We start from the raw sequence: 19,160 nt of genomic DNA, 5'->3' as shown, positions 1-19,160 counted from the left end.
AGAGCGAAAAAGGGGCCCGACGCAATGCTGAGCAGCCCATGGCGCCGTTAGCCCTGAGGACGGTTCCTGCCTCCCGGGGTGGGGGGGGAGGGCGTAGACTAGGTGGTCTAGACTGGCCCGCAGAGAGTACACTAGGGGTGGGCAGTGGGGAGGGGACTGGGCGGGGGCCTTGAGTCTTCCCTTTCTTGGGGAAAGTTCTTTCACCTCTGAGAGCCTCAGTTTCCGTCCGTATAATGGGAACAATAACCATCGTGGAGTGTGAGGTGTGTGCCACGTGTGGTTCTCATGGCTTTTTGTGCGTCGTCTCGCTTGTTTCTCACACCAGCACGAGGAAGTGGGTCGCTTTGTTCTCCCCGTCAGCAGAGGGGGCGTGAGCATGGTGCCACCCGCAGGCGGGCAGCTTGCTCGGTGCCCAGGGGGGGTGTCGGAGGAAGCCCCGCTCTGCACCCACACCCTGGCTCTTCACCCCTGGCTGCTGGGAGGACCCAGAGAGACAGTCCTGCAGGGGCTCAGCACCGCGCCAGGCGCCCAGAAGCTGGCTCTTACCATCCCAGAGCAGGAGATTCAAAGGGGACTTCCGGCTCCTTGCAGGAGCTGCAGACACCCAGGGAGAGGGATGAATGGGGGAGCAGCTCGAGGCTCAGTCCTCGGGGAGATCGCCCCGGACAAGCAGGCTAACCCCTGGACGCGGAGAAACCTGGCAGAGCTCTGAAAATACCAACGTCTGTCTCCCGGCTGCGGCTCGTGGTGCAGCTGGCTCTCTGTCCAGCGCCTTTGGACTCACCCTGGCCCCAGGGCCCCAGCTGGCCTGCGAAGGGGGTGGCGCTTCTCCCTGGAAGGGGGGGTCTGTCTCACATCGGCAAGGGGTGTGGTGACCCTTACGGAGAGTTCGGTTTAGGGGCCCAGGGTTTTAAATAATTTCCAACCTTGCTTATAAATTAGTTTCCCATTTCCCTGTGTGTGTCAGAGCCTGTGTGTAACCACAGATGGCTCGTGGGCTCCCGAGAAGGCAGAGAACCAACAGACATTCTGCTTACACACGAGGGCCATGCCCATAGTAGTTTCCAGAAGGAAAAGAAGTTACAGGAAAATTGTGTTGCTTCTAGATTAATTTTCCCCTTCACTGTCAAGGGAGTCCTGTCCTTGAGCGTGAAGGTCTCTCCCTGGAGTCTGGGGGCCCCGTCGCTGAAGATCCGCTTCAGCACTTGAGGCTCTGCCCTGGTCAGCTCCATGCTCCCAGCTCTGCGGGCACAGCTCTGTCCCTTAACACTCAAAAAGAGATGAACAAAGAGGAGAACCCCTTTGTACTAAGTTCGTTTCTTTCGAAAGGAACTAGTATGGGGACCGACTTGACAGGTGGGTGGAGACCTTTAGAAAAGCCTGGGCCCCACTAGTGACTGTCCTGGATCCCTCGGCCATCGCGGGCTCCTCTTTCATGGCAGCTACTCCGCGCGCTTGGTGCTGCCGTGTAGACATGGTCCCGCACAGGGGACGCCACGCCGAGACAGGGTCAGGCGCTCTGCCCGCTCTGCGTGCCTTCCTCTGAAGAGAGTGGGGTACAGAGAGGAACTGACTTGTCTGGAAGCTTGGATCGCCAGCCTCAGGCTTTGCTGGACCCCACCCTACACGGGAACGGCTGGGTCCACCCCCTCTCCCCACCCTGCCTTGGGAATGACCCAACTCACCGAGGCGCAGGAGGGTCACTACACACCCTGCAGAACCCTTCACCGGACGCATGGACCACTGGGTTGGCCGCCGCCCTGGTCTTGGTGCTCTTTTACTTTGGGGGAAAGTCTTACTTGGCCGTGGAAATACTCATTAATTTTTGGATGAATTCAGTATTGTTTTTATTAGCTCACTGTACAATGTGGACTTAACATCAGCTTTGCCCTCTGTTTTCAGAGGGTCTCAGGGGTGGAGGGACTCATGGAGAGCCCGCCTCCAGAGAGGCTCTCACCGGTGCCCATGTATTTTTAGACGCCTTTCTGCCATCTCTTCAAATGGCTTTTAGTTTGAGTGGATGTTACATTCTGTTCAGAGTGTAAAAATGGGGTTTAGGTCACTCTTTGGACCTAAAGACCTGAAAACACATATTCCACACATTTTATTTATTTAAGTCTTGTTTCTTGTTCTTTTTCAAAATTTTTGTTTGTTTGTTTTAGCAGAGAAAAAAAGCTTGGCTGGAAATTTTTATGCCTCAACCTCAGTGCTGTCGAAACCTTCCTGTTTCACTTCATTCTTTGGTATATGACCACACCAGAAATTTGGCACGGCCGCTTCCTTGTGCCTTATGCTGACAATTAGTTAAATAGCAAAAGGCCCCTGAGTATAAATTGACTAAAGAATAAATTGACTAAAATGCTTTCAAAAACTAGCTAGGAATTTTAAGAAACTGCTATAAATAAATATATTTCTGCTGGGCACAAGTCCCTGATGAAATAAATCCTTCGCCAGTTGTATCAAGCTACCCTGTAATTTCTGCATTTCTTTTCCATCCCTCACATTGTTCGGTATCTTTTCTAGAGGAAAGGGGTCGATTCTATTTGTGACACATCAATACATGTTGAGAAGATGCCAGGGATTTTCCAGCATTAAAGCCTTGTAAAGTGGATTTTGCCATTTGTGTGTTAGATGGGGGATGTATCTGAAAATGAGTTTTTCCTGGGCTTCGTTGCTAAATCATTACACTTCGGCTCCCTGAGCAGATGACTTTTAGGTAGTAGCAGCGTCAGATCATTTATGACTTTAATCTGATAATTCAGTCACCTGGCTGTGTGTGTGTGTACAGAGGTCTGTCAACTAAAACTCTAGAACATACTTGCTGTTTAGCCCCCAAAGAGGACAGTTGTCTACATTCCTTATGTTATTGCTTATTCACATGCACCACACCTCGGAGCCAGATTCAGACCCACCGCCCACTGAATGAATGGCTGTGTGTTGGCCTCAAGTATTTCACTGCCTGATTTGCGCTTTCTTCCTGGTGTGAGTACTGTTATCCTTCTTTCACAGATGAAAAAACCAAGTAAGGAGCCTCAGAGAACAGACTCAGGGCCAGCTCTGGTTCCAGGCCCTGCTCCATCCAGGTCGCACTTGTCTGAACATTTGAAGGGCCTCTCTATATAAACACCGAGCACCAGGATAAGTTCGTCCGCAGTTTATCTGTGGTGTTATTTCCTATCGCTGTAATCACCTTGTTCTGGTAGAAAAAGGAGGTGTATTCTCTGTGGACCCCGCTAGATCCTAACGTGAAGGCAGGCCCTGCTCTGCCCCAGGCTCCAAGAGCGGGGCCTGGAGGAGATGAGTGAACTCTGAGCGCTGGCTCCTGTCTGCTTTTATTCAGAGACGGACACTGTCACTCAGGCGGGGAGTCCCTCTTTGCTTCCTTGTGGTCCACTGTAGTCTCCTCTCTGCCGCTGTCGGCCGCGCTGACCGGGACACACGTCCAGGCCCGGGCCCTTCGAGAGCAGTTGGGGAAGCCCCAGACCAGGCCCACAGGTTGGGAGAGAGTTGGATGTGCTGCCTTCAGGGGAAGCGCTGCCTCAAAGGAGCCCTTGGCCAGAGCCTCGGGTGGAAGTGGGGGCGCGCGGGTAGAAGGGGCCGCAGGAGGGTGCGTGTGTCTCCTCCCGGGTCGCCTCCTGAGCAGCCCTCCGTTCCTGAACAGTCACACCTGCTCTGGGCTAGAGATCCGGCTCTGTCTTTCTGATTTCACGTTCTACTTTCAGGAAGCTGTCACTGGCACGTCAGTGTGGTCAGGCCTGCGCATTTCGTGACCTGTTTGGCTTCTCCCGTCCTCCTCCTAACATTCTGTAAAACACGTGGACAAGTTGCACGCGTTCGGGGCCTCACGCAGCTGCCGCTTGTCTTCTCAGGCCTTCGGGGGTCTTCCTCCCGTGGAGCGAGCTCCGTGGTCCAATGACCACATCTCCCAGCTGCCTTCCCTGGATGGTGTTGTACACGTAGTGGGCGCTCTGTGCACGTTTATTAAAAGGTTCAGTTATTCCTCTCCTTGCCTGGGTTCTGGCGCCAAAATGTAGTTGCAAGCTCAGAAGGGAAGAGAGCAAATATGTGAATATGAGTACTTGGATGTTTTCACCTTTTCATTCCTTCAGCACCTATTTATCAATTGCATACTATTTGTCAGGCTCTGTGCTGAAATACTGGGGTCAGTTGTGTATAAGGCAGAACACGTGTGTATCTGAATATTTTTGAAATCCAGATGATTTTAAGGGAGTTACCATTTTAGAAACTCCACCCTACAACTTAACCCCATTTGTATCTGTTAACCGTCAGTATAGAAGAGTTAGACTGAAGGTTAATTTACATCAATTTAATTGTATGTTTCCATATACTTACCATTATGAGATTAACTGTACCTGCCATAGAACAGGATCCCTGAAGGGACCGAAAGGAGGGAAGTGTTTCACAATCATGCACGGTGGCAGTCGCTGAGCTGGTGGCGGTTTGAACGGCCTCTTCCTGTCTCTAGCATCTTCCCTCTCTGGTCACCATTGGTTTCTCTCCTACCACACGAGGGCCTTACTGCACAACCGTAGCTCTCAAATTTAACAACTGCCTTTCTCCGCAAGCCTGCAGTGCTGGGTGCACTAGCGCTAAATTGAAATCCCATTTACTTCTTGTCATCTCTCCTGGGTGTTCCTGTGTTCTACGAATGAACACGGCTCAACTCAACTCATCACTTCTCTTGGTTTGAAATTTTGAGAAATAGGTTTCCCAAATTCTTCTTCACTTGCTTTTAAAATGTTCCTCTTGGACTTCCCTGGTGGCGCAGTGGTTCAATCCACCTGCCAGTGCAGGGGACATGGGTTCGAGCCCTGGTCCGGGAAGATCTCACATGCCACGGAGCAGCTAAGCCCATGTGCCACAACTACTGAGCCTGCGCTCTAGAGCCTGTGAGCCACAACTACTGAAGCTGACGCGCCTAGAGCCCGTGCTCCGCAACAAGAGAAGCCACCACAATGAGAAGCCCACGCACCTCAATGAAGAGTAGCCCCTGCTGGCCGTAACTAGAGAAAGCCCACGCACAGCAACAAAGACCCAACGCAGCCATAAATAAATAAATAGATAGGTAGATAGACAAATAAATAAAATGTTCTTCTTGCACCGAGAACGAATGCTGAGCAACAAGTGTTTACTTCTTGACTAAGTAAACATGTCATTCCAGTGCCTTAACATTTACTGAGTATCCAGAGACTCATGGCCAAAACTACTGGGAAGCAATTTTAGTTCTTGTAATTACACAAGTAGGGGAAGTTCATCAATTTTAAAGTTGTCTGCTTTGATCTTGCTATTAAACTGTGAGGCCTGAGATCCAGATTATCCTCAGAACACTAAACCTTAGAACCAACCCATTAAAAAGTTGTTTAATTAAAATGGGGAATATTTTAAATGTTTTGTTTTTATTTTTTAAGGGCTTAAAAACTAATGTTCTACATTTTTCTGCACTCTGATTTTTTTAAAGATGTACTCAAATGACAATTGAAACTAATCAAATGCTGCGTTAACATTTGTAATAGTAAAACCACAGACCCAAATTATACTTTTATATTTTATGGGCAAAGTTTTTATTTTACTGAACCCTTTACTTAATTTTCATCATAATGTATGTATCAATGTTTGTATTACCATCCTGCTGTGTGTTAAAAGTGTCAAAGATCGGGACTTCCCTGGTGGCACAGTGGTTAAGAATCCGCCTGCCAGTGCAGGGGACACGGGTTCAAGCCCTGGTCTGAGAAGATCCCACATGCTGCGGAGCAACTAAGCCCGTGCACCACAACTACTGAGACTGCAGCACACTTCACCCACACTGGACTAAGTGCTTTCATTTTTTTTTCTTATTTTCTTTATTATTATTCCATGGAATTAGAAGTTAGAATTATTTTGAAGTTAGATTTCATTTTGAAATGTAGAATTAAGATGGGAAATACTAAGGAAATAATTTTACATAAAACCATACATACAGTTATTTTAATAACGTTAAAAGAAAATCTCTGGCTTAATACTGTAATTTTCCTATATAATCAGTGTAAGTTTTAAATTAGTACTTTGGAATTACATTATAGTAAAAGCCACGTAGTTCATAAATACAGACAAATTATTAAATTTTGCTACCATAATTACTTAGCATACCCTTGCACTCAATTTGAAAATTTTTTGTTGGATAACTAAAGTGATATTTCTTATGGAAAAATTGGAAAAATATTTTAAAAAACAGAAATTGAAAGAAAATAACTTGGAATCTTTCTACTCAGAGCTGGCCACTGTTAACATTTCATGTATTCATATAGATAGACTGATATATGGGATTATTTTCCTATGTACAGAGTATACACGTTTTAGGTTTTCTTTGGGTTTTTTTACTCTAAATTGATGCTATTGTGTATGCTGTTTTGAATCTGTATCAGGATGTATTTCACTTCTAGTAACAGAAGCCCTAACTTAACAAGTTTAAGCACGAGTATAGTACATTACCTTGTGAAATGAGAAGTCCAGAGACAAGAAGGCCTGCAGGACAGTTCACTGATCCCACCAGGTTCTCAAGGTCAAGGACCTGGGTGCTTTCCATTCTCTTTGTCCTGCCACTAACATTGTCAGCTTCATGTTAAGGTTGTTCCCCTCACAGCCATAAAATTGTCACCATGAACATCTGGGGCAACATGCTTCCTTGTTCACATCTAGTGGAGGGAGAAAAAGCCTGAGCCCCAGCCGTGGGATGGAGATCCTGCCCATTGATCTGATGAACTAACTTAGGTGTGGCCACCCCAGACCAATGACAGTCCCCAGGTATATGCCGTAGGCTGATTGGCTTAAGCCTTGTTTCCTGTGTTAGTCACTAGCAGGAGGGATTGGATAACCTTGACCCCCAGGTGGGGTCAGTTCTCACACCACAGTGCTGCTGTCATAGGGTGGGATGTGGGGTAGACGTTGGAAGTCAGCCCCAACGTAGTAACCTAAAGTTATCACTGAATATTTTATGAACAAATATAAGGGTCGTCTTAAAGGATCTCTTAGCTTACTTCTCATCATTACATTCAGGCTGTGGTCTGATTTGTTCTGATTCTCAAAATTCTGTCCTTCCTCCTCCTTTTGTTTACACACTGCCTTCCCTCAGGGTTGTAAAGGTGGCCACCAGCAGCCCACAGGGCAGCATGTGTCCTGACTGGCCCCAAGCACGGTCCTTCCTGTTGGTCTGACTGGGCAACTTGGGTCCCATGGCAGTTCCTCACTGTCTTGAACACTGCTGGGGTAGCAAACCTGGTGCTGGGAACGGGGCCGGCTGACTTCCTCACATCACGTGGCTGCCTGGGGAAGGCATGGGCACCACAGCAAAGTCAGGGTCTCTTGGGAAAGAAGACTGAGAGCACGGATGCTTGGTACCTACTTCATTATCTTTAAACATTGTTCTTCTTAAGCGTTATAACAATCACCAGAATTTTGAATTTGATGAATGTTTTTAGATATTTTAGTTTTCATTAAAAAATCTGGTTCTTTTGTAGAAATGCCCTGTTCAGAAAGAGATGGATAGGAAAAAAGAATAAAGTCTTCTGGGGAATCGATCCTCATTAATCTAATGTTCTCTAAAGTTTGGGCATTTCTGTGGTGTTCTTTTTGGCAATAGATAGGTTTTTCTTCATGACTTTTGACTTTACTACTGACATTTAAAAGAAAAAATGAGCTTAAATCTATAAATCATAACAGATGTAAACTTTAATATTTCTATTCTTTATGTACTTATTAATTTTCAATACCCTTGAAACAACATCATAAATAATACAGAGAATTAATGGACTTTTTGGAGAATAATTCTGAGGAATAATAGGCATATTTGAAATTACTATGGCAAAAATCAGATGTTAAAGAAAAAATTTATGATATATTCAGTTTTTAAATTGTACTATTAAATGTGTAACTTCATGTGTAATAAATATTGATATTTAATTTTAGGTGCCAGTGTAACATATACTAAAATAAAATGGAACAATTTCTATGGTTCTATAAAGGAATCATAAATAATTATAGTAAAGCTTTTTTGAAATATTTTTATGGGACTAAAAATTGAAAACTTCTTAATAGGGAAATTTTCTTAAATGAGAAATGAGGTAAGTTAGTCGTAGAGATCTCAAACTGTAATATATCCTGAGGGAACCCTGAATAAGCAGTAACTTCTTAAGATAATCTTATAAAATGTCTGAAAATCAAGAGGTTTTGAAAAAGGTTTTACAAGGTAGCAGGAAGAAAAAGTTTTATTATGTTAAAATTTCTCATGAGAAGTTATTTATCTTTCATGTTTTTTTAACATCTTTATTGGAGTATAATTGCTTTACATTGTTGTGTTAGTTTCTGCCGTATAACAAAGTTAATCAGCTATATGCATACATATATCCCCATATCGCCTCCCTCTTCCGTCTCCCTCCCACCCTCCTTATCCCACACCTCCAGGTGGTCACAAGCACTGAGCTAATCTCCCTGTGCTATGCAGCTGCTTCCCACTAGCTATCTATTTTACTTTTGGTAGTGTATATATGTCAATGCCACTCTCTCACTTCATCCCAGTTAACCCTTCCCCCTCTCCATGTCCTCAAGTACATTCTCTACGTCTGTGTCTTTATTCCTGTGCTGCCCTTAGGTTCATCAGAACCATTTTTTTCTTTTTTTTAGATTCCATATATATGTGTTAGCATACAGTATTTGTTTTTCTCTTTGTGACTTACTTCACTCTGTATGACAGACTCTAGGTCCATCCACTTCACTACAAATAACTCAATTTCGTTTCTTTTTAGGGGCTGAGTAGTATTACATTGTATGTGTGTGCCACATCTTCTTTATCCATTCACCTGTTGATGGACACTTAGGTTGCTTCCAGGTCCTGGCTATTGTAAATAGAGCTGCAGTGAACACTGTGGTACATGACTCTTTTGGAATTATGGTTTTCTCAGGGTATATGCCCAGTAGTGGGATTGCTGGGTCATATGGTAGCTCTATTTTTAGTTTCTTAAGGAAACTTCATACTGTTCTCCATAATGGCTATATCAATTTACATTCCCACCAACAGGGCAAGAGGGTTCCCTTTTCTCCACACCCTCTCCAGCATTTATTGTTTGTAGATTTTTTGATGTTGGCCATTCTGACTGGTGTGCGGTGTTACCTCATTGTAGTTTTGATTTGCATTTCTCTAATGATTTGTGATGTTGAGCATCTTTTCATGTGTTTGTTGGCCATCTGTATATCTTCTTTGGAGAAATATCAATTTAGGTCTTCTGCCCATTTTTGGATTGAGTTGTTTGTTTTTTAGATATTGAGCTGCATGAGCTGCTTGTATATTTTGGAGATTAATCCTTTGTCACTTGCTTCGTTTGAAAATATTTTTTCCCATTCTGAGGGTTGTCCTTTCATCTTTTTTTATGCTTTCCTTTGTTGTGCAAAAGCTTTTAAGTTTCATTAGGTCCTATTTGTTTATTTTTGTTTTTATTTCCATTTCTCTAGGAGGTGGGTCAAAAAGGATCTTGCTATGATTTATGTCGTAGAGTGTTCTGCCTATGTTTTCCTCTAAGAGTTTGATAGTGTCTGGCCTTACATTTAGGTCTTTAATCCATTTTGAGTTTATTTTTGCGTATGGTGGTAGGAAGTGATCTAATTTCATTCTTTTACATGTAGCTGTGCAGTTTTCCCAGCACCACTTATTGAAGAGGCTGTCTTTTCTCCACTGTATATTCTTGCCTCCTTTATCAAAGATAAGGTGACCATATGTGCGTGGGTTTATCTCTGGGCTTTCTATCCTGTTCCATTGATCTATATTTCTGTTTTTGTGCCAGTACCATACTGTCTTGATTACTGTAGCTTTGTAGTATAGTCTGAAGTCAGGGAGACTGATTCCTCCAGCTCCATTTTTCTTTCTCAAGATTGCTTTGGGTCTTCGGGGTCTTTTGTGTTTCCATACAAATTGTGAATTTTTTTGTTCTAGTTCTGTGAAAAATGCCATTGGTAATTTGATAGGGATTGCATTGAATCTGTAGATTGCTTTGGGTAGCATAGTCATTTTCACAGTGTTGATTCTTCCAATCCAAGAACATGATATATCTCTCTATCTGTCTGTATCTTTAATTTCTTTCATCAGTGTCTTATAGTTTTCTGCATACAGGTCTTTTATCTCCTTAGGTAGGTTCATCCCTAGGTATTTTATTCTTTTTGTTGCAGTGGTAAATGGGAGTGTTTCCTTAATTTCTCTTTCAAATTTTTCATCATTAGTGTATAGGAATGCAAGAGATTTCTGTGCATTAATTTTGTATCCTGCTACTCTACCAAATTCATTGATAAGCTCTAGGAGTTTTCTGGTAGTATCTTTAGGATTCTCTGTGTATAATATCATGTCATCTGCAAACAGTGACAGTTTTACTTCTTCTTTTCTGCTTTGGATTCCTTTTATTTCTTTTTCATCTCTGATTGCTGTGGCTAAAACTTCCAAAACTATGTTGAATAATAGTGGTGAGAGTGGGCAACCTTGTCTTGTTCCTGATCTTAGAGGAAATGGTTTCAGTTTTTCACCATTAAGAATGATGTTGGCTGTGGGTTTATCATATATGGCCTTTATTATGTGGAGGTAGGTTCCCTCCATGCCTACTTTCTGGAGAGTTTTTATCATAAATGGGTGTTGAATTTTGTCAGAAGCTTTTTCTCCATCTATTGAGATGATCATATGGTTTTTATCCTTCGATTTGTTAATATGGTGTATCACATTGATTGATTTGTGTATATTGAAGAATCCTTGTATTTCTGGGATAAACCCCACTTGATCATGGTGTATGATCCTTTTAATGTGCTCTTGGATTCTATTTGCTAGTACTTTGTTGAGGATTTTTGCATCTATGTTCATGAGAGATATTGGCCTATAATTTCTTTTTTTGTGACATCTTTGTCTGGTTTTGGTATCAGGGTGATGGTGGCCTCATAGAATGAGTTTGGCAGTGTTCCTCCCTCTGCTATATTTTGGAAGAGCTTGAGAAGGATAGGTGTTAGCTCTTCTCTGAATGTTTGGTAGAATTCGCCTGTGAAGCCATCTGGTCTTGGGCTTTTGTTTGTTGGAAGATTTTAATCACAGTTTCAATTTCAGCGCTTGTGATTGGTCTGTTTATATTTTCTATTTCTTCCTGGTTCAGTCTCAGAAGGTTGTGCTTTTCTAAGAATTTGTCCATTTCTTCCAGGTTGTCCATTTTTTTGGCATAGAGTTGCTTGTAGTATTCTCTCCTTTGAATTTCTTCAGTGTCAGTTGTTACTTCTCCTTTTTCATTTCTAATTCTGTTGATTTGAGTCTTCTCCATTTTTTTCTTGATGAGTCTGGCTAAAGGTTTATCAATTTTGTTTATCTTCTCAAAGAACAAGCTTTTAGTTTTATTGATCTTTGCTATCATTTCCTTCATTTCTTTTTCATTTATTTCTGATCTGATCTTTATGATTTCTTTCCTTCTGCTAACTTTGGGATTTTTTTGTTGTTCTTTCTCTAATTGCTTTAGGTGTAAGGTTAGGTTGTTTATTTGAGATTTTTCTTATTTCTTGAGGTAGGATTGTATTGCTATAAACTTCCCTCTTAGAACTGCTTTTGCTGCGTCCCATAGGTTTTGGATCATTGTGTTTTCATTGTCATTTGTTTCTAGGTAGTTTTTGATTTTCTCTTTGATTTCTTCAGTGATCTCTTGGTTATGTAGTAGTGTATTGTTTAGCCTCCATGTGTTTGTATTTTTTACAGTTTTTTTTCTGTAATTGATATCTAGTCTCATAGCATTGTGGTCAGAAAAGGTACTGGATACAATTTCAGTTTTCTTAAATTTACCAAGGCTTGATTTGTGACCCAAGATATAGTCTATCCTGGAGAATGTTCCATGAGCACTTGAGAAGAAAGTGTATTCTGTTGTTTTTGGATGGAATGTCCTAAAAATATCAATTAAGTCCATCTTGTTTAATGTGTCATTTACAGCTTGTGTTTCCTTATTTATTTTCATTTTGGATGATCTGTCTATTGGTGGATGTGGGCTGTTAAAGTCTCTGACTATTATTGTGTTACTGTTGATTTCCCCTTTTATGGCTGTTAGCATTTGCCTTATGTATTGAGGTGCTCCTATGTTGGGTGCATAAATATTTACAATTGTTATACCTTCTTCTTGGACAATTGTTATATTTTCTTCTTGGATTGATCCCTTGATCATTATGTAGTGTCCTTCTTTGTCTCTTGTAATAGTCTTTATTTTAAAGTCTATTTTGCCTGATATGAGAATTGCTTCTCCAGCTTTCTTTTGATTTCCATTTGCATGGAATATCTTTTTCCATCCCCTCACTTTCAGTCTGTATGTGTCCCTAGGTCTGAAGTGGGTCTCTTGTAGACAACATATGTACAGGTCTTGTTTTTGTATCCATTCAACCAGTCTATGTCTTTTGGTTGGAGTATTTAATCCATTTACATTTAAGGTAATTATTAATATGTATGTTCCTATTACCATTTTCTTAACTGCTTTGGGTTTGTTTTGTAGGTCTTTTCCTTCTGTTGTGTTTCCTTCCTTTAGCATTTGTTGTAAAGCTGGTTTGGTGGTGTTGAATTCTCTTAATTTTTGCTTATCTGTAAGGTTTTAATTTCTCCATCGAATGTGAATGAGATCCTTGCTGGGTAGAGTAATCTTGGTTGTAGGTTTTTCCCTTTCATCACTTTAAATATGTCCTGCCACTCCCTTCTGGCTTGCAGAGTTTCTGCTAAAAAATCAGCTGTTAACCTTATGTTATTTGTTGCTTTTCCCTTGCTGCTTTTAATATTTTTTCTTTGTATTTAATTTTTGATAGTTTGATTAATATGTGTCTTGGCATGTTTCTCTTTGGGTTTATCCTGTATGGTACTCTCTGTACTTCCTGGACTTGATTGACTGTTTCCTTTCCAGTGTTAGGGAAGTTTTCAACTCTAATCTCTTCAAATATTTTCTCAGACCCTTTCTTTTTCTCTTCTTCTTCTGGGACCCCTATAATTTGAATGTTGGTGTGTTTAATGTCCCAGAGGGTCTGAGGCTGTCCTCAATTCTCTTCATTCTTTTTTCTTTATTCTCCTCCCTGGCAGTTATTTCCACCATTTTATCTTCCAGCTCACTTATCCATTCTTCTGCCTCAGTTATTCTGTTATTGATTCCTTCTAGAGTATTTTTAATTTCAGTAATTGTGTTGTTCATCACTGTTTGTTTGCTCTTTAGTTCTTCTAGATCCTTGCTAAATATTTCTTGTATTTTCTCCATTCTATTTCCGAGATTTTGGATCATGCTTTACTATCATTACTCTGAATTCTTTTTCAGGTAGCTTGCTTGTTTCATCTTCATTTATTTGGTCTTGTAGGTTTTTACCTTGCTCTTTCATCTGTAACATATTTTTTTGTTGTTTCATTTTTTTTTTTTTGATGGATGGTGCTGTATTCCTGTCTTACTGGTTGTTTGGCCTGAGACTTCTAGCAGTGGAGTTTGCAGGCAGTTGGATAGAGCTGGATCTTGGTGCTGAGAGGAGGACCTCTGGGCAGCCTCACTGCAATTGATATTCCCTGGGGTCTGAGGTTCTCTGTTAGTCCAGCAGTTTGGACTTGGAGCTCCCACCACAGGAGCTCGGGCCCGACCTCTGGCCTGGGAACCAAGATCCCACAAGCATGTGGCAGGCGAAGTAATGGTCCCTCAAAGACATGGACATCCAGATCCCTGGAACCACCTAGCTGGTACGTGGCAATGGGGACCCAGAGCTGCCGGAGGGGCAGGGTGGCGGCCTGGTGTCCTCAGGGTCAGAGCCGGGCCATCTGTGCCGCCCGCACCACCCAGCGTGCCAGGGACTCTGCCTGGGCTTGACAGGCGTCTGCACCCCAGATTCACATCCAATCCGAGGTCGCGGATTTACATCATTGACCCCAGTTTTACGTCTGAGGCCCCGAATTTACATCTGAGGCCCCGGTTTTACGTCCTGCATGTTTTTTTATGTTACTAGAGTAGAGATCTTAGTTTAGCTGACTCTGGAAGGGCTATGACTATCTAGCATTAAAAATGAACAAATAAAACTATTCGTCCGTAGAGTGACACAGTTGTGGGACTCCAGGGTCCCAGGAGTTTCCTAGTGTTTTGAAGATGAGAGTGTAGGCTAAATGACATTTTGGTGCTCAGAATGTGTCTGACCCTCAAAGTGCACTTCACCATCCAAGGAAAAGATCACTTACCTTTGTTTTTTTTGTTTTTGTTTTTTTTTTTGTTTTTTAACAGGTTCTACCCCCCAACCTCCTTAACTAGTAAAAAGAATATAGAACTATAACATGAGCAAAGGATACTGGGTCACCCATTTAAGGAAAGGTTATTTGGATTTGTGGAATTTGTGTTTGTTGTTTTTCTTCTTCTTCTTCTTTTAAATAAGTAAGGGTGAGAGTCTGTGTATGGTATGGTTGGCAGAGCACCAGTCTACATGTGAGAAGACCTAGTCCTCCCTCTGGTACTGTTACCTTGCTGTTTTACCTTGGAAAAACAACTTAACCTCTCTGATCCTCCATTTTCTCATTTCTTAAGAGAAGGAGGGTGGGCCAAATGTACGGACGTGGCGCCTGGAGCTCCCAGACCCCTGGCAAGAGCCAGCACGTCATTGGACCTCAGCAGGCTCAGCCACCAACTCATTCCTCAAGTCGGCCTGGGGATTTGTTTTTGTCCTTCCAGATCTTTTTTTAACCTTTAAAACAACAACAACAACAATAACAACTCTGGACATTCCCTTATGGTCGGCCTAGTAAATTAATCTGTCTTACAAATACAAAGTTCCATGGACCGGCCTTGACACTGTCTCTTCTCTTCCCTGATGCAGAGCCATCACGCTGGAGAACCAGCTGGTGATCCTGGCAGCGACGGCCAGCGATGCAGGGGCTTACTACGTGCAGGCCGTCAACGAGAGGAATGGGGAGAACAAGACCAGCCCACTCATTCACCTGAGCATAGCAAGTGAGTGACAAAATCCCACATGGTCATTGTGAAAGCAGTAACTTCTGGATTTAATTAATAACCGCCATCTCAAGGGGCATTTTGCAATAAATCTTACCTCTCTGGGTTAGTGATTATGGTTCAGTATTGATCCAGTGTCTATAGCTGCTTTCTTTGAACTGATAGGCAGAAAATGTGAATCTGACCGGTAATTCTAAATACAGGATCTTATTTGTTTGGGGGAATTTAAAATAACATTTTTGCTTTTGTACTCTGTTAATGTGTATGGTTTTTAACAACAGCAAAACATCTTTTGGCTTATAAGGGGTTGTATCCATGAAACTTGCAACTAGATTAGGCCACAGGTTATGTCCTTTTACTTTAATTTAAAAAAAAATCTTTGAGAAAATATATATACTAAGTTGTGTTAAAATTAGGAGTATATCTTAAGAATAACTAAAAGCCCGGATCATGAAGAAAATACACACACATCCCAGTTAAATGTTCAGTTAATTAAGGATGCTTTAGTTTGAGGCAACTTAGTTTAAATATTTGGCCTTTGAAAGAAGGCTCCAGAAATTCTACTAGGAAGAGTTGGTTGCCGGAGAAGGGGGAAATGACCAGAAGCAAGAACTCGGAGCTAAAAGAGAACAACAGGTGCATCTCAGAGATGCCACCAAATGTCTGCAGCATGAAGCTTCATGGTATGAAATGCAGTGATTATGCTGTTGAGAAAATACAGTTGGGAAATGGTCATGGTAGATTTCAAAATATTATGATCATGTCATACAAGAGTGAGTTAAGTGGATTTGTCTGTATAGTGGTAGATTTCATCTTTTTAAAAACCACCTTGAAGGAATGGCTTTCCCCTTCGGGTAGTTTGAAAAGTTTTGTCTCATACGCGGGATAGACCGTAGTGTTTGCTACTCCTGGTCCTTGAGGAATCCAGTTGCTTTAGGCCTAACAGAGTTTACTGGGTGAACAGCACCACGGTCAGGAGACGGTGGGCATTAACTGCGTGTGCTCCCACGTGCCCCGCACATGCCCATCAAGTGCTCCTAGGTGGCCACCACCCTGCCACCAGCTCCTAATTTCTAGGAATTGAGTCCTCAGCTCCAGACCACAGGCGGTGCAGATCTGGCCATCAGCGGGGCCTTTGTGGTGCTTTGGAGAGTTGTGTCCATTGATTAAGTGTAGGGCTCACAAGGTCCAGTGCATGTTGTACTGCTATTTAAAGGACCCTATGAATCAAGAATCATAGTAGAAAAAGAATGATTTATGGAGATTTTTCAGTATTAATAATAAAAGATGGAAATTTTGTTATTAAATATATTGTGATAATTTTAATGACTTCCAGCTTTTATAATTAGAGCCGTTTATTCTGTTTAGCAAATCTGATTCAGCACTCAATTGTAATATACATACCAGGATAATAATAGGTCAAATTGGTGGAATTCTGAGTCAGAAACAAAAAAATTGACATTAGTCTATTAGAAGAGGGGGAAAAAATTCCACAAATATTCTGGTTAACTTGATGCTAATAACATCACAAAGGTATGAAGTAGTCCGCACCTAGTAGTTTCCTACATGCCCGCTCTACAAAGCCAGTAGAAAATAAAACGAATACAGTAAATTTGTAAGTTGCCGTACTAACGCCATACCATGCGTTAGATAATTGGAATATGTAAATTTTTAAATAATTTCAGTGTCTACTCTAACCAAGAAGCATATTGGAAGCAGCTCATAAATATTATAATTAACTGCCTTGCATTTCGTTCCCTTGTGTAGTTTTATCTTTTCGTTAGCACTGGGTAAAATGTGTAGAAGGTGAGATATAAGGAAGCTGATGGTATGGACGGACTTATTTTAAATCTTAGGAGAAAACCTGCATTCTGTCCCCATCTGTGTTCTTTGCTTTTTATGGGGACCAGGTAAAATGTGACAAGTAAGGAGGTTGAGGAAATGGCCTTATTTTAATTCTTGGGTGAACCTCACTGTTGATGTGTTAGATTTACCTAAAATTTAAAGGGCACCCAATCATGCATTTTCTCACTAAAATTCTATTTTGAAAAGCTCTAAAGATCAGAAGTCTTGATAAATCTGCAGAAAACCCCAGAATTGATTGTTTATTTATTTATTTATTTATTTTTAAATAGTCTCTTTTTTTAAATTCTATTTACTTATTTTTGGCTGCATTGGGTCTTCGTTGCTGTGCGCGGGCTTTCTCTAGTTGCAGCGAGCGGGAGCTGCTCTTTGTTGCGGTGTGCGGGCTTCTCATTGCGGTGGCTTCTCTTGTTGCGGAGCACGGACTCTAGGCGCGCGGGCTTCAGTAGTTGTGGCGCACGGGCTTAGTTGCTCCGCAGCATGTGGGATCTTCCCGGACCAGGGATCGAACCCTGGCGGGCGGATTCTTAACCACTGCGCCACCAGGGAAGTCCCTGTTTATTTATTTTCATTTTTATTTACTTATGTTTTAATCTTTTCGGCTATGCTACTTGGTTTGTGGGATGTTAGTTCCTCCACCAGGGATTGAACCCTTGCACCCTGTAGTGGAAGCTTGGAGTCCTAACCACTGGACTGCTAGGGAATTCCCCAGAACTGATTGTTTAAATTTGCTCCTTTCTGGACTGCAACAAATGCTATAAGGGGAGAAACTGCAGTTCAGGACTTCCCAGGCAGCACCGTGTGAGGCTGTGAAATACAGAGGGTGCACAAGCCCACCGGATTTATTATGGAATTAGATACTCTCAAGACCTATTCATGCAGGTAGTAAGATGCAGTGTGTTCTGCAGGCTTAGACATCTTTTTTCTTTTTCCTAATGTAGGCTTCGTAAAAACACCAAACAAGATTGATGAAAAATTTAAAAAACTTGCCAGCCAGCAATTCTGAAGAATCTGAAGATATTACAGCCAATTATCATTTAACGATGATAAATTTTCCCTTGGCATCAGGAGAATAAAGTAGGGAACCTTTCTGTAGTGAATACGATCAAGGTGGTAGGGTACTGGAAATTAAATTCCTGGTGGATTGCACTGTAATTAATTTAAAAGTGGAAAGTGCTGTGCGGCCCACCTCTTGTTTGCAGTCGTCATAATAAACTGTTCCTCCTGCAGGGACAGCCTAGTGTCGAGGTGGAGTAGCACCCAGGGCCAGCCTTGCCTCGAAACATCAAAATGCGTGATGCGCTCTCCCCCAGCTAACAGGAGGAGGTGACATATTTTCCCAAACAACTGTGTACTTGAGAGTTCAAAACCTCACCACCTTTTCAGTTGCTAAATATTTTGGCTGCACTTGAAGCTTATGGGAAGCAAAAGATAAAGACGGTTGAGATAAAAATAAATAAAATTTTTAAAAAGCATGACAATTAGAAGTGAAATGCAGTCCCGTCATGGTACCGCCTGCTGTTTTGTGCATTATTATCCCTTAACTTCCCCCCCACCCCTGCCCTTTTATATGGTTAAGAGGGTAAGTTACAGCATATTCTGCACAGGTATTTCCTGTTGGGAAGGAGAGGACTTCTCTGAACTATCCATTCTCCTGCTCCCAGTGAAAGCTTGCCACCATCTCAGGGGTGGATTCACTTTGAAGTTTTAATGTGACGTGAAGCCAGCAGATGTTAAGGCCATAGGTGGGACTGCTGAAGCGCCCTGCATGAATTTTTCATCGCTGGCTCCCGTGGCTCAGCTGCACACCAGAAAAAGAATGCGCTGAACTCGCCTGAGAGTGCACATTTCCATTCTGAGGTCAAACTCAGGCAAGCTCTATACACCTGTCAACCTGTTTTTGGTTTTCACTTTGAAGATTTTACATTGAGTTAACTTGTGTGGATCAGGTCTTCCGAACTGAATTAATGTGTAAATGAGAGTTTCTTTTTGAAGATGAGAAGAATTCTGTACAGTGATTAACTAATTGTTTAAATGCCATTGTACATACCTTAGACACATGATCAGCTCTGACCCAATCTTCAGAATGTCCAGCGTAATGAGATTCTCTGCTGGAGATGAAGCTTAGATTAGAAAAGAAATGACTGCCTCTCTCGCCTCTCTCATTTTAATGTCTGCTCCTCAAACAACATTTGCAGGTGGGGTATCATTTCAACTGATCCTCCTTCAGGCTGGCAAACCCTTGCTTTTAATTCTGATGACCACTTAACATTCTTTTGTCCTCTATAATTCTAATTTAAC

General features: G+C 42.1%; 1 protein-coding gene across 1 annotated transcript in view; it reads left to right on the top strand.

Moving 5' to 3' along the window:
• Positions 1-19,160, top strand: part of SDK1 (sidekick cell adhesion molecule 1) — a 539,910-nt gene that overhangs the window by 183,515 nt on the left and 337,235 nt on the right. The window contains exon 4 of the mRNA XM_059896610.1: positions 14,863-14,996. Within this exon, the coding sequence (XP_059752593.1) occupies positions 14,863-14,996 (134 nt within the window). The remainder of the gene's footprint in view (positions 1-14,862; positions 14,997-19,160) is intronic.

The sequence above is a fragment of the Balaenoptera ricei genome, chromosome 15, assembly GCF_028023285.1.
Source record: "Balaenoptera ricei isolate mBalRic1 chromosome 15, mBalRic1.hap2, whole genome shotgun sequence".
NCBI lineage: Eukaryota > Metazoa > Chordata > Mammalia > Artiodactyla > Balaenopteridae > Balaenoptera > Balaenoptera ricei.
This window is presented reverse-complemented; position numbering and strand designations above follow the sequence as displayed.